The 21,443-nt window shown below is 46.0% G+C and overlaps 1 protein-coding gene across 1 annotated transcript in view; it reads left to right on the forward strand.

The window, feature by feature from the left end:
- LOC130132195 (plexin-A1-like) overlaps nt 1–21,443 on the forward strand; it is a 171,377-nt gene that overhangs the window by 96,799 nt on the left and 53,135 nt on the right. Inside the window, exons 8-9 of the mRNA XM_056301754.1 lie at nt 15,193–15,289; nt 18,250–18,440. Of these exons, the coding sequence (XP_056157729.1) occupies nt 15,193–15,289; nt 18,250–18,440 (288 nt within the window). The remainder of the gene's footprint in view (nt 1–15,192; nt 15,290–18,249; nt 18,441–21,443) is intronic.

The following is a 21,443-nucleotide window of genomic DNA, read 5'->3' on the forward strand; positions in this document are numbered from 1 at the left end:
CTCTGAACCTAGTTGGGACTGGATTGATCATGTTTATACCACAACTCTAAAGAATACCTGTCCATCATTCTCACCTTCTCTCTCGCGATCTTGCTCTGTCAAAAAAAACAAAACAAAAAAACAAACTTTTTTTCCCCTGACATATTCTCTCCTTTCTCCCATTCACTTTCTCTCAAACACAATCTTTACTCTCAAACGCTTCTCTGTTGTTTGCTCCCTTCAACATTTAGGCACTATGCAATACAAAAACATGACGGAAGCTGATGCCATTGATTTAATTTTAGATGAGGTTGTTCGTCTAGCACTGTAACATGTCAAATGTTGTTCCAATCAGTGTGACAGATTAAGAAGAAAAAAACCCCACTAAGAAGTCTTCAGAGTATTTGTCTAATTAGATTTTAGCACCTTAAAGCACTAACACCTTGCACACATCAATATGCTACATCTTACAAAGTCCCCACTTTATCCACAGCTATTAATATGAGCACACACACATGTACTGTATCCCAACAGAGCCCCGCTTTGAGCTGCTTAGCTCGCTGGGTAGCCACTCTGACAGCTAGTGAAAGCAGCTGACACTGTCTCTATCGATGAGTAGTCGTTAGGCGCTGGCATGCGCTAGCCAGTTGTTTGTGAAGTCAGGGCTAATTAGATAGCGACAGGGCTGTCTCTCCACAGAGATGTCTGTTTATTGACTGTTTATTGTAGCAGCAAGCCAGTGATAAAAAGCAGAACAGCCAAGACCTAGCCAAAAGCAAGATTTCTCCATTTGACGCCCGCAGCAGACATGCTAGTAGCAATTAGCCTTCACCTGTCAGCATTTAGTCATTGTTAGCAATTAACAGTGCGGCCTTGACCGCACAGTCAGGTATTGGTGTCACATGTGCATCAGGTCAACGTGAAGGCTTCACAGAAATTCAGAGGATGAAGAAGGGTGCTATCCGTATTAAGTTGCTATTAAAGCGTAATTCATGCCGGCTTGAGTTTATGATTGTAATGATCTGTCATGAATCATTAGGATGAGTCTTATTTTAGCAGTCGGGTGGTATTTCGAAAGAACGAGCCTCTCAAATATTAGTTTATCCGTTTTTAGACTATCATATCTCTTCTTCTTATGAGCGAATCATGTATGACGCTGCAGTGGAAAGAGACTTGAGCTCATCTGGTATGCTGCACTGCTGCCTGGCTGTAAAGGCATGCAGCTATGAGGATAGCGGGTTAATCATTGTCTACGCCCCCCTGTGTGTGTGTGTGGGTGTGTGCGTGTGTGTGTGTGTGTGTAATCAATTGACAAAAACGCAAGTAAAAAAACAAATTGCAGGTGAGTAGCATTGTGATAGGTTTAAGGAATTTGGAGTTTAGAGGTTTATAAAGAGAGAAGTTGAGAAAAGTGTGAAAGAGTATTAAACAACAGGAGAACAGAGAAGGGACAACTGAGACAATGCGAGTAGGGAAAAGTGATCAAGACGGTCGAGGCCAAACCCAAGTCCAAAACTCATTTTCTTTTCTTAAAACGATATCATAATCCCGTTGAAAAGAAGCAACTGTTTGCAGAGTGTTCTGGAATATACTATGTAACCAGATCATTTTCTAGCTCCAATTCCCCACGCGTTACTTGCTTCTCCTACAGAGAAATTAACAGCTCAATATCCTTGTATAGTATCTTATAACAAGAGAATGTCAATAACCAGCTGTATATGTGACACGTGATATATGATAGTGTAATCAGCTCCATACTAACGTGGTTTGCTATCGGCTGTCCATATCCACTCATGGGAAAAAATATTGGTTCTTTGGTGTTTCTATATTGTGTTACCATACATACCAACTTCCCAAAAGAGAAAGAGCTATATTCAAATAACTCATAAGAAAGAATTTAGCTGAGCAGTTAATAGTAAAAATATGGATTTTGAAGCTGAGATATGAAATAAATAGGCTGCTTTGTATGCCAGGTATTAAAGTCATTAAAATATCATGGGTTCAGGGTAATGATTTCTTTTTTCAAATTTGCTCAAAGCTCGCGAGTGTACAGTCTTGACCCTTAAGGCAAATTCATACTTTCCATGTCCGCGAGGGTCCACACGGACCCCTATGCAGTTGTCTGCGCACAGCCCAAAATATGTAACAGCATGGACTGTAAGCATAGCAAGTGCGCCGACCGCTCATGCCCCAGATAACAAAATTGCTGCTTGTTTTGAAGAGAGGTTGTGCGAGGAGACCCACCATTACCCGAATTTATATAACTCATCTTTGAAAGAATACAAAGACAGCCAAATGGCGTTGAACTTCTGACGAGAAATAGAGCAAATTCTTTGGAGAAATAAAAATGTTTGCCATCAAACAATGTCATGATGCATTACTGCCACCAACTGGAATGGAGTGTGGAAAAGGAAATGTGCACGCGTGGAACGCCACACCGACACGGACCATGGGCGTACATCCATGACACGGACCCTCAATGTAATATGAATGGAACCATGTGCGCGTCCGCAAGACCGGTACAAGTCTGCAGCTGTCCGTGGATGCGAAACACAGAAATGATGTCCAAACCTTTAGCATTGACATTTTCATTGAAAAGAAAAGGTTCATCCTGCTCTTTCCTTCCCAACACGCGTCGACATTTGACAGGTTTGGGTCTATATAGTCAACCAAACAGTACTCGACACAGTTCAGCATGTTAGTAAAGCTGACCAGGCAGCTGTACTAGGTCCTGCACTGAATTGATTAAAAGGCACTGAAAAAAAAGGCACTGAAAACTGACAAGCTCCTCTCCAAGGTTTAAAAAAAAAATCCACACTACAACTGATACATGCCAACTTGTCCATCAGACCTGATGGTCCCGGCTAGCTGTGGTCAGCTGCAACCCCAACAACAAACTGGTGTGTTGATCGGTTCCATCCTGTTTGCTGACAATGTTCAGACAGGTTCCTGGTGTGTGGGCCAATGAGAGGCCGGGGTTAGGGCCATGGGCCAATCAGATGCTGCTCTAAGTGATAGCAAGTGTTGAGTGTGTTGGAGGAGTCATGAGACCTTGTAAACACACACACACACACATTGAAACAGCACACATTCATGTGTATATACACACTCAAATCCTTGTGGGTTAGAGATGCTGATTGAACACAGCTGGTTGTAGTTTGAAAAGGACAAACAGAAATGAAGACAAGAACTCAGTTCTTTTTGACTTTTACTCTAGATGGTCTCAACAGCTCCTCTTTGTTGCCGCGTCTCTCAGTCTTCTCCTTAGGGCCTCATCTGTTTTTTTTATAATTTGTCTCTTTCATCCATATTTCAGTGTAGCCACTTTTTCCCTTTCTTTTTATCCTTCTTTCCTCCTCTCTCCAGAGGATGGGAATGAGAGAGGACAGATAATATCGCACGGGCCTTACACCATTACCTTCCATCTGATAAACCAGTAGGCCACTCCATCACCCTCTTTCTCTCACTCCTGTGCCGTCGAGAAAGAAAGATACGAGGTCAGGAGGAGAAAATCTAGTTTTGAATAGGGTGTGTGTGCGTGCGTGTGTGTGTGTGTGTGTGTGTGTGGGGGGGGGGGTTTTTTCCTCTTTTTTCCCGTGTGTCTAGAGCAGCTGTTTGTTAAAGCAGGGATGGGAAGTATCAGTGGTCCTGATGGCATCCAATTAAGGCAGATAAAATGATGATGAATTGCAGTCAGGAAATTGGAGAGCCACTGTGGGTTTGTGATTGGGTGTGTTTGTCTATATGTGTAGATGTATGTGCATGTGGTTGAACTCATGCACTTGTGTATACACACACACACACACACACACACACGCACACACACACAGGAGCACAGGAAAAGAAACGAGCAAGGGAGGCAGCCATACAGCTCGGGAGAAGATTGGGTTTGAGAGAGAGCAAGAACAGGATGAGCAAACAGGGAAGGAGTGAGGTAGCTGAGATGCCGGGAGGAAGAGATGAAGGGAGGTGAGAGATGGCTGCTTGGAAGAGGAGGAAAAGAGCAAGATTGGGGTAAGATTGAGCCCATGTCGAGGAAGAGAGAGAGAGAGACGGACAGAGTTTGGAGGCGAGCTGGAAGATGTAGTAAAGCAATATTCTGTTCTTTTCCAATGGGAAATGAGAGAAAGAGACAGACAGACAGCCGAAGATATATGGATAGATAAATGAATAGAGGGCTAGAGCAAATAGAGATCTGAAAAAAGGAACAGGCCAAGTGTGTCCGCGGGGATATTGGTTAAAACCAACTACGCTGGTCTAATGGTGTCACAAACCCCTGCACACATTTCAGACACGGAGCACATTGCTCTCCCGAAGTAACTCCTCTCCTCTGACTTTGTGGAGACTTTTTAGAGTTTTCGGGCTTTTTCGACTCCCAATTCTCCTCTAGATGCATCTGGCTCCCCTCTTAAAAGCTAGCTAAAATCGCTAATTTAAAGAAAATAACCCTTAACAGGGCTCCACGGTGTGACCAAAAACCTGTCAAGTGTGACTAAACATTTTTTTTGGTCGTACTAGTGCACCTGACATTTATCAGGTCTGTGTGCGTGTATGTGTGTAGTGTTGTTTTTGTCCACCTACACTCTGCGAAGAAATCCTACTCCACCTCTGATTGGCTCTGACCTTCATATTCTTACCCTAACCATCTCACTCCTCACGCCTAAACCTAACCAATCTAACCAACAAAGGCAATGAGCGCTAGCCAATCAGAGGTAGAGTAGGGCGGGTCTTCGTGGCATGCGGATGGGGAAAAAATAAGGCATGTGTGTATATGCACCCTGTACTCCTCCTTGAGCAACATCACAACCTCAAAAACATACCGCTGATTCAAAACGAAGATGACTATTGATTATTGTTTTCGTCACGAAAAATGCTGCGGTGCCTGTTACACCTGTTCCCGGTCCTGAAAGTCCCAGCCCAGACCCCTTTCCCCAGTCCAAAGACAGCCCAGACCCAACATGTGATACTGTGTTAAAAAATTACGAACGTGTATTGGCACTGACAAAAAAAGGTAATAGCTAAAATGTACTTTTGCGGTACCAAAAGGTGCAGTGGAAAATGTTGGGTACACCGAAATTATCTGCTGGTCCAATTAAATGAAAAAGTTAGGCAAACCAGTGCAGCCAATGTAAAAAGTTAGTCTGGAGCCCTGTCTTAACCATGTAAATACCCTCTACAGCACGCTCATGCACACACACTGAAACGTGCACGCCGGGGCATGCACGTGCACGCTCACACAGCACTGGAGACGGCAGAGACAAGGTTAATGAGGGCCTCGGTGATGGACGGTGTGGGGAGTGGGCGCAGTGGAGCATGTTGCAGTCTGGTCTGGCATGACCTGGCGCAGCTTAATGAGATATAAACACTAGACCTGCCACCTCTGTCAGCCACAGCACACACTGTTGCTGTTTTAATTGGCCCGCAGACTCTGTGTTACTGTGTGTCGCTATGTGTATGCGTGTTATGTGTTCATGGGGCTGGCTAAAAATTGGCATGTTTTTGTGTAGATGGGAATGCAAGTAATATGTGAGCCACATTTTATGTCCTTATTCGTGTGTGTGTGTGTGGGGGGGTGCTGGGTGTCAAAACAGTAGAGATAATATCCTTGAATAAATTTTTCTTGATTTTGAGATAAACACTGGTGGATTATTATCGATATTGGTTTTAAGTAGAGTTCCTCTAGTGTTTAACAGCATGCAGATGAACGATAGCAGCACAGCCTATCACATAGCCACTACATTAAGGTATGCGATCTAGGCTACCTAATAGTCTTGGTAGGGTTGGGCCTTTGGTTGGCTTGCACAAAGCTTTCTGAGCCCACTGGCATATCCCCGCCATCAGCACATCATCTGAGAGGTTACGCCATAGGAGGAAATATCAGCCATGTTTACATGCAAGCACTCTTTGTTTTGCGCTCACTAAGTGAGATCTTTTAAGTGTTGTTTTTCTAAACTTCTTACCCTTCTCTACCTTGCCCACTTGTTACCTTTTGCTCACCTATCCGTCCTGGAAGAGGGAACCCTTCCTCCTTGTCTAAGATTTCTTCCATTTTACTCATGAAAAGGGTTCGTTCTGCAGCTTTGCCCCATCCAAATCGAGAGTCTAAGGACAGGTGGGAGGGTGTCGTCGGTTGTCGTCTACTTTATCTAGCTGTCTTTCATTGTGCGAATACAAAACCCTCAGACTGCAGCTAAAATTTGGGGCTAAACAAATGAAGCGAGACTTTGAATATGTCAAAAAAAAAGTCATCCGTTGTCATTTGTTTTTGGCGTTTATAAGCAAATGTCTGTGTGATAGTTTTTAAATCAACAACTGGGAAATTCACAGGAAAACAGCTTGATGGAAACACAACTCCAGTTATGAGACTAGCCACAGATGAGTGCTAAAACCAGTCATTTGAACAGTTGTCATTTGAAGAACTGTTTGGACATGTTTTTAACAGTCCAGGCTGTTGACCATGTTTAATTTCTTAATCACGGCAGTACTTTATGACGACGAGGCATTTGTAATTGCCATTTTGTATGAAAGACAGAAAAATGACCTCACACCTGCTGATATTACGGTTCAGTGTTTAATTTCCGCTGGCGCTCTTCTGAATCGTGTTGTTACAGGTGCTGTGGATATTGATAGACGATGCTGCTTAATTTGTGCTTAAACAAAATTTTGTTTTCTTTTAATATTCTCATTTACTGATGGCTGTTATGTTTTAAAAAGAGGATTTGATTACAGCTTTCATAGTTGATTCTTCATCGCCCTACATTCACTGCAGAAATCATGCAATGAATTGTTAACTAGCATAATCTGGCGTTCAGATAAGTCTTTTAAGGACAGTTAACCTTGACTATTCAAGCTTTCACTCAGCAACAACTTAACCCATTTAGCCCGACATAAATAGGACGTGTGTAAATGTTGTGATAAGAATCGATATCAGCACTAAGTGTTTGCGTATGTTTTGTGTGCATGTGTATTGGTTCCATTATGGTGCAGGGGGAGTTCGGGGTATTTCAAAGAGAGTTCATACTTGAGGGACTCTGTTAGCGGTGTGTGTTCAGGCCACTTACTGGCTGCTTGTGTATGCGTGCCTTCACTGATGACTGCCCTCACATTTATCTCTCGCCTAAGCAGTGGAAAGAGAGAAGAGAAGGGAGAGAGGGAATTATGTTTCCATGTTCCACCCTTTCTCCTCTATCCTGGCTCTTCCTCTCTCTTAATCTAGTCTGCCTCTAGCACCGTATGACCACTAGCTTTCTCTCTTCTCTGTCTGCCAAGCTCTCCTGTCTCAGTCCTCATCTAGCTCTATTTGTCTCTTTCTCTCTCTCCTCCTCGTCCCTCTTCATCGCTCATCTTCCTGCCGCTCACCCCCCCCCCCCCCCCGTCTCTGACAGGTGAAGAGGGGTGCTCCCACGCTCCTGTCCTGCTAAATAAGAATTAATTGCTACTCGGCTATCAGCATATGGTAGCTTCTCTTCTCTTCTCCTCTCTCTCTCTCTCTCTCTCTCTCTCTCTCTCTCTCTCTCTCTCTCTCTCTCTCTCTCTCTGTTTCTCTCCTGTTTCTTCTACTTCCCTTCTCACGCTCTACTTTTCCTGTACCTCCCCTGTTTCACTTCTCTGCCCCTTTCTCTTTCGCCCTCTTTCCTGTTCCCCTTCTTCAGTTCTCTACATCCTATCTCTTCTTCTTCCTTCTATCCTCTTCCTTTCCTCCCTCAATCCCACCTGTCAGTTCAACCCTCAGAGGTGGTTGGTTGTAAGACTGCAGCAGTAATTTCCCCAGCTAGACTGTTCAGGCCTTAGCCAATCTATAGGAAGAAGGAGGGGGGGGGGGTTGTTAAAGAAGCAATGGTAGAAGGGTTGGAGAGGAGAAGAGAGGAGGCTAGAGGAAGGGAGGTTCTTGCACAGACTAGAACTGGGGCCAGCGACCTCCGGCTTTCTCTGTCCATCTGTTTGCCCCTGCAGATGTTTGAAATGTTTAAGGTGGTCCAAGAAGTCGAGGCACCACAGACATTGAACACCATTTTTCTATGCTGACTGACAATGTCCATGACAGCTCTCAGATAACTGCCGGTTATTAACCTGCTGAATTTGGCTTCATCGTGCTTGATCAGCTGCCCCAGTTAGCTGTGCATTTTAGTCGGCTCCAGCAGTATGCTTTCATGCAGAGCTGCGGGTTAATTACCTACCCAACCCAGCTGAAACGTAGAAAAACAAACTGCATATGCGGCAAGAAATTCTCTCAATCAACTTGGCTATTGTGGTCTGGTGAAGCTGTCAACGTGAGTTTGAGCCATTTGGAATGACGGTAAATTGGTCCGGTTGATAAGCTAAAAGGAAATACTTTTTCCCAACCTCTGTGCATTTTGTTTTCTCTTCTTGTCTTTATGGCAGGAGGGGCAAGGCATGCTACATAAGTGAGGTAAAGTAGTTGTAATTATATCTATACCTTGTCACAGTGGTTGAATAGTTCCGGTCAATGGCTTGGGGTTTTTTGCAGAAATCATATTGTGTGGTGAGTGACCAATGGAGGGAATGCATCTCTGCAAAGGAAGGGGTGAGGGGGAACAGGGAAAATGCAGCATTTCTGCAAACAACCTTAAATCAGCCTTTTGTCCAGGGAGCGGTCCAGTAAGCTTACCCTAGCTTAATGTGTAGGCTGAAAAATGGGAGACATTGGCCATGGCAGCATTATTTTTCTTTTTTCCTGAAGCCAGCACTTTTAGTACCCCTTTTCTTTCTCTCTTTTTTTTCCCTCTCCACCAATGTAGACTGCATGTGTGCAAGTGAGTATGCAGGTCTGTGTGTTTGTATGTGTGTGTGTGTGTGCCGGTGGGAGATAAGCTGGGTAACTGGGTCCGGCCATGCTCCAATCCTGTTAGCATTAGCGATTAGTGCTAGCTAACAGGCCTCTATTATGATCGAGGGCTAATTCCATGCCGCCTGACCCCACACATACATATACACACATACATATCCACACACAGACACACACATACACCCACTAAGCTATAGCAGAGATTACCACTTGATCCTTGATTAGGAAGCCATATCCGCCTGGAAGTTGGGCATTGTGTGTGTGTGTGTGTGTGTGTGTGTGTGTGTGTGTGTGTGTGTGTCTGTGTGTGTCTGTGTGTGTGTGTCTGTGTGTGTGTGTGGTAGTGTTCTGTTTTGGGGGAGTGTCGGGGAGGTTTTCTGTTCGTTGTCATAGTGTATATGGATGCTTACTAAGATTAATCTGCAGCAGCAAAATACATTTTCCTCAGGCCAGTTGTTTACTGTACGTGTCTCTTCAACTTTGCTATTTCATATTTCATGGCGTTTCTCCTCATTGTGTCATATATGTATCAAAGCATCGATCTCCCACTGTGAATAATTTAGATGGAAAGGTGTGTTGCATCAGGTCAGGGCGTAATTTGTAACACCTGTCACTGTCACCTTGAGAGAGACACAAAGGGAGGGAGAGGGAGGAAGAAGGAGACAAACTTATCCTCTCTCAGGTTTAGGGTTGCCCTAGGCTAGGATGGTATTTTTAGCCGTTCGCCTTGCGCACACCTTCAGAATGACTAATTATCAGGCTGTGACCCTTACAGAACGTACCCGTTGTTACTCCATACCTCTCTTTTTACCCCCCCAACCCCCATCAATGTCTTCCCCCTATGCGCCCCTTTTCATCTTTTAGTGAAGGACATCCAGCTGGTGAGTCGTGTGAGATTTGGCTCCCCTGATGATTTCTATTCTCTCTTCCCTTCTTTACTTTCTTTCCCTCTTTACTTTTTTTTTATTATTTGATTTCTACTTTCCACTGTCTGGATTATTAATCGTTTCATACATTTCTTTTGTCTCGGGCTGTACTGCACTGTCAGAATGAGAGAAAGAGAAAGACGAGTACTAATGGACGCATTCTCCTCTCTGTCTCCCACCTCTCTCCCTGCATCTGTGACTTCCGCACTCTCCACTCTTCAGCATCCATTGTTTTAAAATGCCCCCCCCCCTCATTTCTCTTTCCCCGTCCTTGACAAAGAATCGCTATCACTTGTGAATCCCTCATTGCTGCTTGGGGTCTCTCCTATCACCTCTGGGCTTGTTGGCAGGCCTTTCACGTCTCCTAAGGTCTATGACCTCAGGCCTGAGCTGTCTGCAGTTTTCTGTAGCATCTCCCTCCTTTTACAAACCTTGACAGACTAGGTGATCAAATCAGGGAAGGTGTTGTTCACACGCACGCACACACACACACACATATGGACGCACACACTATCTCACTCGCTCACGAGTGGCTTACTCACACAGAGAAAGCCCTTTGTTAGTAACCTCTACTTAATGTTTGTGTTCACTAGTACAGGGCCCGTTCAAAATGTGCCTGCCCTTGGGTGTTGCCTCTTGCAGCTTTCTCGACAACCGTTCATCCAAACTTCAAACTCGACACTTGAAGGACCACGGATGTAATCCCCTCTCCGACCACAAAGTGGGTTGCAATGGCAGAGTGGCGCTGTTCAGGTTTCTGCTCGTTGATTCCGCGGGAAGTGGAAAAAGCAGAAGCCGCGGTAGAAACGTCGTTGAAAACTTGATTTCGTGCAGCTTCTGGGAGAAACACTCATCCAAACAGCTTCACGCTCGACACTGTGTTTTCTTGAGTCCTCAGCAGTACACCCGCCAAGCCTGAAGTCGATCAGATGAACGGCTGTTGAGAAAACCGAAAGACAGGCACGCAGGCAGACACAGACGCCTTCCATTTTAGTGGGAAGATATTATTGGGATCCTCTGTGAAGCGAATAAACCATGTGCAAGGTGTGTGAAGGTGAAGTCCCTGGATTCCCTGCCATCAAAGTTTAATAAGCCATCCATGCAATGAAAAGAGATGGGCTTTGATATCATAACCCAGCCTCTCTGTGCCCCCGCCTCTTTGCCCATTACATGCACGCACACACAAGTACAACCACACACCTCTCCCGGACTAAACTAGCTGTTCGGTGTTTTGGCGTCGTTTCATTAAGGGCTGTGTTCAAGCAGAGCCCAACGTCCCCCTTTCAACATAGGCAGACACACCTGTAACCTGCACACGCAGAAGACATGCAAGGCAGACCTTGCTATTGTTTTGTCTGTCGAAAACTGTGTGCGAGCATGTGTTTGGGGATAATTACTATTTGTGGAGTCAGGAGTGCATACACATCTATCTCTCAATCAGTGGAGTGTGCACCTTCATGTCAATGGAGGTGATCTGTTGGTTGTCCTGTGGCAGTTGGCTGTGGGGCTGGGGGAGCACACGGATGGTAGAGAGGCTGACCCCTTGCCCTTTACTGTGGCCTCTCTGTGTCCCGTTAGCTAAATCATCTCTCTCTCTCTCTCTCTCTCTCTCTCTCTCTCTCTCTCTCTCTCTCTCTCTCTCTCTCCCCATCTTTTCTCGCTCTCTTTTAAGTTCCTCTCTCTGTATCTATCTCCACATCGGCTTTGGTCTTGCTGACTGTTTTACTTATCTTCTTCCTCATTCCATCCCCATTCCCACACAGTCAGGAGCCCAGACCTATTCCCTCAATCTCGGCCCGGTAGCATGCTCTAGTTTTTATGCTGGGTGGTCTCTCGGGGGGGGGGGGGGGGGGGGGGATTGGCGGAGAGCGATGAAGGGAAAAGGAGGGAAAGTGAGATTGAGGGTTTTCATATGCTTGGGCTGGTAAATAGAAATAATAGTGGTTATTGTAAAACTCTGTCTGTGTATATGTGTGTGTTTGCTTGTGAGGATTAAAAAAAAAAACATATATGTGCCAAAAAAAATAAAACACAATATTTTGTGTGTGTGCATGGGTGTTGCTGTGTGAGAGACACTTGGATGAAATCTGTCCTATGTGCAGGATGCATTTTTACAGTCTGCATATGTGTTTCTCTGGATGCGTTTGATTTATGCGACAAGGGAATCCACTCTGTATTTCCTTGTTCGACTGTCGCCGTCAGATGAAATAGGGATCGGATTGGGGGTGTGGAGATTGATAAGGGAGCAGTAGAGGGAGGGAATGATAGACGGAGGGGGTGAAAAATGGAAGAGAGAGAGAGAGAGGTGCATATGAAAGGACCAAGCCAGACACGTCAGAGAACAAATTGCATATGCCAATTTCACTTTACACCCCACCCCTCAGCCCTAATCCTTATTCTGTCTGTTAATGAATAGTGTCTGCAGCGCAACAATCACCTGTATCTCTGTCCACCCCCTCTCCCTGCTTCTGACTAATTCATCCTTCCTCCGCTCCCTTTCCAGTCTCTACTCTACCCTTCTTTCCCTGTCTGTTCCCCCTCCTTCCCTTCATCCCTTCATGCCATTGCAACCCTGAGTACATTTGGATGAGTACAGTTGTATTCCTCATTCCATCCTTCTGACGGTTTTCCTCAAGCACTTGTTCTCACTCCTTCTCCCTCCTTCCATCCCTGTCCCTCTTCATTCATCCATCCATCCGCTGTTAGTTTAACTTTCTGTCTACCCTGTCACTACTGCAGTGCACTACGGTGAGAGCGAAAAGGCACCTCACAAAGCCTGCATTATCCTTCTAGTCTTTTTTTCTCCCCTCTCCCACTTGTCAACTGCATTGAAGTGTTAAGGATCCTGCAAGAGTCAGTTTTACTCGAGCAGCTTGAAGTATTGCAGTGAAGTAGTTACTGAATAAGTAAAAGCAGCTGCACAAACCTGAGAGGTGGGCAACCCATTTTTAAAGACGTTCACCTTACATCATTTCTAAGTGCTCAAAACGAAGCTCCATTGAGATACTTGTAGACATCTGCCTTTAATTGGATATCACTGTATCTGCCTTCGGGGCTGCAGAATGTGAATCATCCGATCACAAATGTGGAGAATGAATGAATCATCCAATCATACATGGCGACATTCATGTGTCCTCTCATTTTCTTATCGACCCTATGCACATTTCTGCGCCCTTCTCCTATCAAATACATTTGAATTTACTATTATTAACAATGTCAAGATAAGTCCCAGAGTATCACACTGGAGAGGGGAAATATCTCACAGTGGTAAAATTCCAAGCAAGATCCAATCTGTTAAGCCCATAGCTTCAGGCTGGGGGCTTTCACATTGGATTTTATCACCAATCTACTAGAGGTGAATAGTCCAATATCTATCACCCCAAGGCCATTAAAGATAGTGACCATTGCGAGTGCTGTTAGAGTAAGTGGGCCGTCTTTGACTGACAAGGGGGTTAGGCTAACATGGCTGTCTTCAGACTCACCAGCCGTCATCTTCACACAAGTTCACATAGCAAATACACACTGGCGTCCTCTGAGCGGGGAACAGGAGATGTCTCACCATCTGGAATCTGAAGAGACAAGAAGAGGGTTGAGTAGCCAAGAACGTAAAACCCTTTTTTCCCATTAGTCTTTATCCACTACTTGCAAACAAATAGTGCTTTTTTTTTAATGTTTTCCCCTTTTTTCTCCCCAATTGTACTTGGCCAATTACCCCACTCTTCCAAGCCATCCCGGTCACTGCCCCATCCCCTGTGCCAATCGGGGGAGGGCTTCAGACTACCACATGCCGTGGAGTCGCCAGCCGCTTCTTTTCACCTGACAGTGAGAAGTTTCACCAGGGGGACGTAGCGCGTGGGAGGATCACACTATTCCTCCCAGTTCCCCCTCCCCCCTGACTGCTACGCTATCCAGACACCCACAAATAGTGCTTCTTTTTCTTTTTTTTGGGTTGTGTTTGCAGGCGTATGCATGTGAGCTTGATTTCTGCACGTTTGTTATATAATGCTCATAGGCAGAGTTTGGCATAAACGTATATTTATTAGACAACCACTGTCCTACCTGGTGTAGAAGTAAACGCCTTTTTCATGTCCATAACTGCTCATTGTATAAAAGAAAGATAGCTAACTGGGGGCAAGTGGGTAGCATGGCGGTCTATTCCGTTGCCCACCAACGCGAGGATCGCTGGTTCGAATCTTCCTGTTACCTCCAGCTTGGTCAGACGTCCCTACAGACACAATTGGCCGTGTCTGCGGGTGGGAAGCCGGATGTGGGTATGTGTCCTGGTCACAGCACTAGCACCTCCTCTGGTCGGTTGGGACGCCTGTTCAGGGGGGAGGGGGAACTGGGGGGGAATAGTGTGATCCTCCCATGTGCTGGTGAAACTCCTCACTTTCAGGTGAAAGGGAGCGGCTGGCGACTCCACATGTATCGGAGGAGGCATGTGGTAGTCTGCAGCCCTCCCCGGATCGGCAGAGGGGGTGGAGCAGCGACCGGAATGGCTCGGAAGCGTAATTGGCCGGATACAACTAGGGAGAAAGAGGGGCGGGGGGGGGGGAGCTAGCTTAATCACTGAATGCACAAAAGAGAGGGAACTAACATCGCACATCAGTGTGCTATATCACATGACATGAGCACACAAAAATTAATTTATTACTAAACCAAACACAATAGAATTCAGATTTTTTTTATTATTGTATTTTTTATTTTATTTTATTGTATTTCTTTAATAATAAACGGGCACACACACAAAAGAACTGTTTATATTGGACCCATTTTAGACTATATGCAATGATATATTTCGGCTGCTAGGGGCAGATCCCCCCCGCAAACTCCGCGTATGATTGTGGCAAAAGTCGCTCCTCGGTAATTGACTTATACGGGGGTAATTCTCAAAGGAGCTGTTTGTGTTATTTCTACATCTAATGCATTTCTATCACATTACTGCCTTACAAGCTTGTTGTCTCATTTAGAGCGATTCTGTAAAAATGATTACAGCGACTACAAGTCAATTACATTTCAACTCTTATTAGTTCAGGATGCAAAAAAAAAATAAGAAGAAGAAGAAAGAAATTAGATGAGAATATTATCGTTGAAGATGTATTAGGCTTTTCATTCATCATGTGAAAGGAATGAGTCACGCGGCGTGATAGGGATTCCAGTCTGCTTTAATCAGCGCTGAGCTCTGGCAGGCGGCGGAGGATGTGCCTGGTGTTAAAATCACAATAAAGCCTGTCCTGTCATCCCTCACATTTATGGCCCTTCAACTCTACAGGCGCCGCGGGGTGTGACAGAGCCAACCGGCCACTTTGGTCACCTTCTGCTATTGTTGTTCTCTCACTGCCTTCTCAGTACTTAGATATTGTGTTGCTTTTCTAAAGGTCCGTCAGTAACTGATGTTATCAGGATTTTGTAGCCAATTGGAATGTGACATTAATTGCTAATCTTAATGTGTGTGTGTGTTTTTTTTTGTTGTCTTTCCAGTATAACTATGAGGGCAACGACATTAGCGATCTGCCGGTGGACCTGTCGGTGGTGTGGAACGGCAACTTTGTCATTGATAACCCCTACAACATCAAAGGTGGGTTTTATCTCCGCCTCGAACGCCTTGACTCTAACCAGTGTGCTAAGCCGGCTGATAGGGGCTGCTGGATGATAAGAACCAGCGTCTCATTTTAATTTGTGGTTTATTTTCCTGTCCACTAAGCACCAGATGTCGAATTAATGAGGGAATTCGATTGGCCTTCACAAGAGCTGATAGGGACACGGGAGTAGGATCCCTGCACTCAGTAAATTGTTCCTCCCATTAAATATACATGTATTTTAATCAAAAATATTATATATCGGTAAGTCTTTTGTGTTAAACCGTATAATATGGGGCGTCCGGGTAGTGTAGCGTCTACCAACACGGGGTTCGCCGGTTCGAATCCCTGTGTTACCTCCAGCTTGGTCGGGCGTCCCTACAGACACAATTGGCCATGTCTACGGGTGGGAAGCCAGATGTGGGTTTGTGTCCTGGTTGCTGCAGTAGCGCCTCCTCTGGTCAGTCAGGGAAGGGAGAACTAGAGGGAATAGCGTGATCCTCCCACGCGCTACGTCCCCCTGGCGAAACTCCTCACTGTCAGGTGAAAAGAAGCGGCCGGTGACTCCACATGTATTGGAGGACGCATGTGGTTGGTAGTCTGCAGCCCTTCCTGGGTCGGTAGAGGGGGTGGAGCAGCGACCAGGATGGCTCGGAAGAGTGGGGTAATTGGCCGGGTACAATTGGGGGAAAAGGGGGGGGGAGATCAAAAAAAAGAAAGTACAATATTTGATAAATTTTTTCACTGGCATTTTGGGGCAACAGCTATTAAGTGTATAATCATTCTGTAGTTGTTTTTCATTGGTTCTGGGGAATCCGTCAGCACCGGCCAAGTATTCAAATGTATCGTGGCCTCCACCAGAAATGCATCTATCTACCTCAAAAGGAAGAGAGGAAGCAGTAGGCACTAAAACAACATACAGCGTGATGCAAAGCTTATGTAATGTTCAATTATGTTTAATTAAATGTTTGTAATGGTTTAACATGTTGCTCAGTATTACCCTGATACTGTAGATCAGTCTTCTTTATCCAAAATATGCACACTGCCCCTGGATTAACCTGTGGGTGTTGCACCAAAATCTGACGACCATCAGAAATTGTGACCTAATTGTGACCTTCTGCGTGTTCAAGATTGCGTCCATTTTGAATGGCCCGCTAGCATTTGCAGTATGAAAATGAAATGTTGAAAGGATTAAGGATAACCGCTTTAACTCATCCTAACTTTTACTTCTGTCAAAGTCAACTTCAATTAACAGGTCTACATTTCCAAATGTATGCAATTTTGTCATTTCGGTCATCTTTCGTGAAGTCTTAGCTAGTAAAACAGTTCATAAAAGTTCCGCCGTCGAACATGTGGAAAAAACTCACATATCGCAGAGCTGCTGCTGTTGAAGCTTGCTCTCACTGCATAGTAAATCATTTATAGTGTGACCACAAGACCTCAGTTAGCCACCCTCTGCAAGTGATATTCTTAGTCTCGAAGCGGTGCAAACACTGTGCCTACTGCAGACCCAGTTAAGTATATATATAATATGTGCATGCGAGAGAAAGAGAGAGAGAGAGTAGAGAAATACTTGTGATCTGTGTCTATTGCAGGCGCACAACCACGACAATGATGACACCACATTCTATACATTTTCATGTGAATGTGTTTCACATGTGTGTTAGTCATTCTCCGGTGGATTTAGCCGTGCCTTACCTGTCAAACAAAGGGCCCTGAACATAACAACATAACATTTACACATACAGCCCTGCACACCGCTGTGGGAGGAGACAATGGGAGCATGTCTTTAGGTTGTGCTTGCTTGTGAAGAGGTCTTTATAGTGCTTCCTCTGTAATTATAGTGGCGTGTGCAGTGGGGGGGGGGGGGGGTTGTAACAACATCCCCCATCAGCAGCTGCTCCTAGTGTGCACAATGTAGGCTGTGTTCCATAAGGTGTAATAGATTGTAACTTATTAGCTCATTCTGTATGGACTTGTTAAAGGGTAAACACACAGAGACTGGTCTACAGGATCTGACATGATATAGGACAAGCAGCTCTTCATGATCACACAGGGGGATGGTTGGATCACATCCTGAGCTCTGTAATGTCCATGATACCGTGAGGTCATTGTCACTCTGTCAATAATAACAGCCCTGCTGGTTGTGCGGTTGGTAAGATTACATTTTATCTCTGTTACATTTTAGCTGTGTTAGTTATCGTAGACTTGATGTATAGAACACGTTTTATCAATAATTGTTCATTATTGGAGTCGCGCATCAGCATCTTTGCATTGTGTGTTATCCATAGGGGCAACTCAACCAGCGTACTTTCCCGAGGTGACCTGCAGCCCAAATACCAGCCCCTTTTCGCATCTGTATCTCTCTCTCTCTCTCGCTCTCTCTCCCTCCTCTCTCTTGCTCTCTCTCTTCCCCACTCTATGTATTTCTTTCCCCCCATTTGACTTGTTTCTTAATCATGATAATCATCCACAAAGTGTCAGCAATGCTTGCTTATATTAAATGATATGTTAATGTAATTAGACAGGAGTCATTTAGCAGCCAGTAATTGGTGCAGGGTTACTTTAAAGCTGTGCCATGACCAATGGGATTTGGGGATGGGATAGAGCAAAGAAAAAAAAAGGGTTTTCTTTTTTTTTGTTGAAATCCTGCTGCCATTGGAAACTGTAGAACCGCTTCAAGTCAGCTTTGTTTGGGTGACACCGAGTTCGGGGGGTTTGGGAAAGCGAGCGGGAGCACTAAACAGATTGAGTTGTGGATTCATCAGATTCTTTGTTGTTTTTCCTCAAACTGCTCTGCTTTTCCAGTTTGCCTGCCCGCCCAGTGACTGCTGGGATAGGCTGCAGCATCCCCGCGACCCCGAGAGCGGGATAAGCGGTTCGGATAATGGATGGATGATGTTTTCCTCTTTATTCCGTTGTCAATCAAACTTTCTCCTCCCCTTCCTCCTCTCCCCAGCTCACCTGTATAAGTGCTACGCGCTGAGAGACAGCTGTGGGATGTGTCTTAAGGCGGACCCCAGGTTTGAGTGCGGGTGGTGCGTTCAGGAGAAGAAGTGCTCCCTCAGGCAGGAGTGCACCCCTCCGGAGAGCAGCTGGATGCATGCCACCACCGGCAACAGCCGCTGTGCACACCCCAAGATCATCAAGGTAACCCGCGAGGGAGTCGGGCTTATTCATGGAGACAGTAAACGCTCACTCAGTCTGTCGCTCAAGTTCAAGGACACACACACACAACACAAACCCTAATATCCTTTAGCTAAGGTAGCATCGTCAACGTTCCAACTAGATGCTAAAATCATCAAACTGAAATCACATCATTTTGTGATGGTAGCCCCGCAAAACTACCTCCCGAACAACAAGCCGGTCAGGTTCGAGGGCCTGCAAATAATTAGCGAGGAAAAGAGAAGATGCAAGAGACATTTGAAACCCGTCACTGTCTATAGTAGGACAATAAATGGAACAAAAGTCCAGGTATCTGCCACAGTTCAAGCCCCCTGACAAAGTCGCTTCATTATCCCATTAGGTGTTCGGAGAGAGCCATTTTAAACCCCCCTCGGCTGCACGCTCGCCGCCTCGTCTCAGCGAGGGAAGGGTACAGTGTAGGAGGGAGGCAGGACAAGTTGAAGCCGTCACAGTGACTCTAGCCATATCACAGATGGGCGAGCCAGGAGGAGGCGGAACGCACCGACCAAGCCTGAACACACTGACATGATGAGAGATGATGTGTGTACACACACACACACACTGACACACACTGACACACACTGACACACACACACACACACAAACACACACTAACACACTAACAAACACCCACGATAGAATGAATGTGTGTAGCAATTCTCTGTTGTGTGTATTGTGCGAGAGGAAAAACTTATTGGCAGGGTCCGTGTGTGTGTGTGTGTGTGTGTGTGTGTGTGTGTGTGTGTGTGTGTGTGTGTGTGTGTGTGTGTGTGTGTGTGTGTGTGTCAGGCCGTGTGACAAGATAGGTGAGTCGAGGTGTCTAGACACCATGGAGTACCCATCTGTTGCAGCAGGTAACCGTGGCAGGGGTCCCTATCTGACGGTGACCTGGGTCATCGTCCCTAAAGTTCACCACTGAGAATGACGCACTCACACTCACTCACACACATAACACACACACACACAATCAGAAGTTGGTTTAAACACCTCGCACCGCGGTGTCAGCTGCGTTAAGAAGCACGCTCGCTTCTCAGCCTGTCTCCAACTCCATCCTTTCACTTTCTGCCCGCTTGTTCTCATCCACCCGCGTGTCTGCCTCCCCCCTTCCTCCCCTCTCTCCGCTTTGATCTCCTTGCTCCATACCTCTCACCCCAATTTCCCCCCCCCCCAAGTCCTCCATCTGCACGTTGCTCCACGCCACAAGACGGAGCGTCTGTGTCAATCGAAATTAGTGCCATTTCTCTGCATTTAAACGACTGTGAAATATATGTATGGTTTTTAAATGCACGCCCATTATAAAGGCGCAGACTTGTATGGATGGAGCCCTCGGAATACGTCTTGTGTGACACGGGCTCATCTCTCTGAATGCGTAATAGAGATATTGGATAATTGGGGCACTGGCACATAGATAAATCCGCCTACTAATATGCCCTCGCTCTCTCCGTCGCTACCTCTCCCCCTTGCTCTCGCTTCACTTATCTCTTTGAAACAAGCACACAGAGGCAATTGAGTTGTGTGTGTGTGTGTGTGTGTGTGTATGTGTGTGTGTGTGCGCTCTTGCGTGCATACAGAGGGGTGAGGTAAATCCTAGCCGCGGGGCAAAAAATGTTGGTGGCAAAGTCAAAAAGCATGTCTAGTAGAGCTTCAAAACCAGCAGGCGGAGAAATGTTGCTGAAAAGGAGAGAGAGAGAGACTCTCTTCTGAAAGACGGAGGGAGCCGTCCCCTCTCCTCGCCACCTCTGACAATTGCAGCGTGACATTTAACGCAAAAAGAGAACCTCCGCCGCCGACGGAGACGGCCCCTCGCTGCCCTCCGCCGTTCCGTCCCCCGTTTCTCCGAAGAGCATCACGCCCTCCTCACAAATTGAATATTACTGCACTCTTTACCATCTGTTCGGTCAAATCCCCCCCCCCCCCGCCCGATTTGAACCCCATTTTCAGGCCCCTTTGTTCGTTTGTGCGATTCGCGAGCCGCTGTGTGGCCATTAGCTAGCGGATTAGCCGCTAATTTCATTTGGACTCGAGAGCGTGTGTTCGACTGGGAAGGGGAAGCCTTGTAGAGGGGGAATGGTGTGCGAGTATGGGCGCGCACACACACACGCACACTTTAGAGCAGCAAATGCTGAAGCTATTTCGTGTTATTTCCACGTGTGAGAATTTCCCATTTGATGTGGTTCGATAGCCCGCAATTGGGCACCATTCTGCTAATCGCTCAGCACCCAGGGCTTGTTCAGCAAAGACAACAGTTGCTGTCCAGCCCCTGAAATGCTTGCCGTTGCCTGTTGAAGACATGACACCAACCTATGAGATTCAGCCGTTCATTGTTGTGCCGCGTGCGTCCCCGTAAGAGCTGTGAAGTGCTATTTTTACTGTACCAGCTACTTTTCTCGCCCCTTTGACACCGTGCACTATGTTAATTAGTGGAACTTTCGCAAACAAGCCGGCTCCCGCGAGGGTTGAGTCAGTGCCTCGTTTACTGCCCGTGCGTCTTAGCGTGCGCTATTGCGTCCATAAAGAAATAACCTCCCATACACACAGTGACATGCGCGTGCACACACGTCTCTCAGTCGCACATACGCAACGATAAGAAGACGTGTTATGTGTGGTGTGTTCAGATTTAAATGTGTGCATCCAAACATACATGTGTGCGTCCAAACACACAACGTATGTATGTGTAATGTGTTCAAAATTAGATGTGTGCATCCAAACATGCACAAAGACATAGAGCCATGTGCTAATACTTACACTGAGAAATACAGCCCCCCCCCCCCCCACACACACACACACACACACATACTGTGCCTAGCAGTGTCTCCCAGTGTAGTGTAGCGGTGTCCTAGCGTTGGCCTTGGCTGCTGCCTGGCCCTCCGTCATCCATCATCTCCTGCCTGGCTACTCCTAGGGGACAGGAAGAGCATTGCAGCAAGCCCTAAGAAACCAATTAAAACAACACAGGCCCTGTGTGTG

Source organism: Lampris incognitus, chromosome 2 (genome assembly GCF_029633865.1).
Source record: "Lampris incognitus isolate fLamInc1 chromosome 2, fLamInc1.hap2, whole genome shotgun sequence".
Lineage (NCBI taxonomy): Eukaryota > Metazoa > Chordata > Actinopteri > Lampriformes > Lampridae > Lampris > Lampris incognitus.